The sequence below is a fragment of the Sinocyclocheilus grahami genome, unplaced genomic scaffold (genome assembly GCF_001515645.1).
Source record: "Sinocyclocheilus grahami isolate Dianchi unplaced genomic scaffold, SAMN03320097.WGS_v1.1 scaffold3819.1, whole genome shotgun sequence".
Taxonomy (NCBI): domain Eukaryota; kingdom Metazoa; phylum Chordata; class Actinopteri; order Cypriniformes; family Cyprinidae; genus Sinocyclocheilus; species Sinocyclocheilus grahami.
Genome location: NW_015508876.1, coordinates 16,885 through 18,320, shown reverse-complemented (window position 1 = coordinate 18,320; position 1,436 = coordinate 16,885). Strand labels below are relative to the sequence as shown.

The window sequence follows — 1,436 nt, the reverse complement described above, 5'->3', positions numbered from 1 at the left end:
ACATGCAAATGTGTTGTTACATTTTTGGAATATTAACTTCAGAGATATTTCAAGTGAATATTTCACGTCAAAGGGGTTTGGTTGATAAAATATTTGGGAATCTCTGCATTACATGAACAGACATTAATAAACATGAAAACAACAATGACATTACACACCCAGAATCATTCAGGGTTTGATTTTTGCTGTCAAGACTTCCAGAATCAACAGTTACCAGAACTGAGATTCTATGAAATCAGCTTCTCCCCAGCTCTGTTTGTTTGTTTAGTTAATTATAGGTCCGTTTTTGAAGAACAGTTCCTTTAACAAACAAAAGATGTTCATATACAATTGCATTGTGGTGTCAGAAACATAACCCTCCCCACCCACACCGGCTTACTGTACACCACGATGCTCATTATCTCCAAGCGTTTGACAGCCTCCTCCACTGAGAAAATGTACGTAGGATAGCAATGGTGACGGCTATTTTTACGTTGTTTGCTGCCTCACTGTAGTGTTTCTGATGGTGCACCGGATATATAGAGCTTTCCCATGCAGGCTACAGGTCACACTCAAACTCCTATCCGGAGTAAATGGATTACAGGTTTCCTGATAGGAGACGGCTCCCCGCAGAATCCCAATACCTGCCCTGATAAAAGAATTATGAGGAGAAGCTTAGACCCTTAAGAAGCCTGGCTGATCATACAAAACGAACTCTCTAAATCTCAGAGACTCAAATAGCTTTCTAAACTTTCCAGAACTTCCTTTAAGGATGGTAAGAGAAAGCTATGAAAGCCTGCCTGGTGTTGCATGGCATTTCATAATGATGTTTACAGCAAGAGAGCAACACTGAGATTGGGTTTCTCAGCATGTAAACAGAAAAATTTCATCATCACCTCAGAGGTGCATTGGACTGACATTTAACACGCTGGGCCGCAGACAGATTTTTCACAGTCTCTTTTAATAATAAAGGGTTAAGCAACTTTCTAAGACTTTATTTGAGCCTTCATTATTTCTAATTTTGGAAACACGATTTCCTAAAATGGGTGAATCGCTTTACAGCAGCAACAAATGTACGTGTACAGCTATCCACTGTAATTACGGCAAGGAAGTGTTTACAACAGTGAATTCCTCTCATTTACTGTAGCGGGAGGCTCTAAACTGCGTTATTTATACTAACTGACTCATACATTTTGGTAAATGAATACCAAACTGAAATACATACTAAGCTGTACATGTCTACTATATGGTCTTTTGGGTTTTGATTTGGTCACGGGAACTAATTAAAACTATTTCAAGGAAAATCAATAGTGTTCCTGGAACACTAACACACTTTATTGTTCACAGAAGCAAAGCACGATGCTTAATTTTTAGTGGTGAAAGAGTGTGTGGTAAAATATAAGAACCAAACATTTTTTCTGCCATTTGTTTTATGGCAGAACTGCAAATGTCTCACA

The 1,436-nt window shown here is 38.5% G+C and overlaps 1 protein-coding gene across 1 annotated transcript in view; it reads left to right on the top strand.

The window, feature by feature from the left end:
• The first annotated feature begins 390 nt into the window (after positions 1-390).
• The window catches only part of LOC107576504 (gamma-aminobutyric acid receptor subunit beta-2-like), a 17,657-nt gene continuing 16,611 nt past the window's right edge, over positions 391-1,436 (top strand). Inside the window, exon 1 of the mRNA XM_016262670.1 lies at positions 391-441. Within this exon, the coding sequence (XP_016118156.1) occupies positions 391-441 (51 nt within the window). The remainder of the gene's footprint in view (positions 442-1,436) is intronic.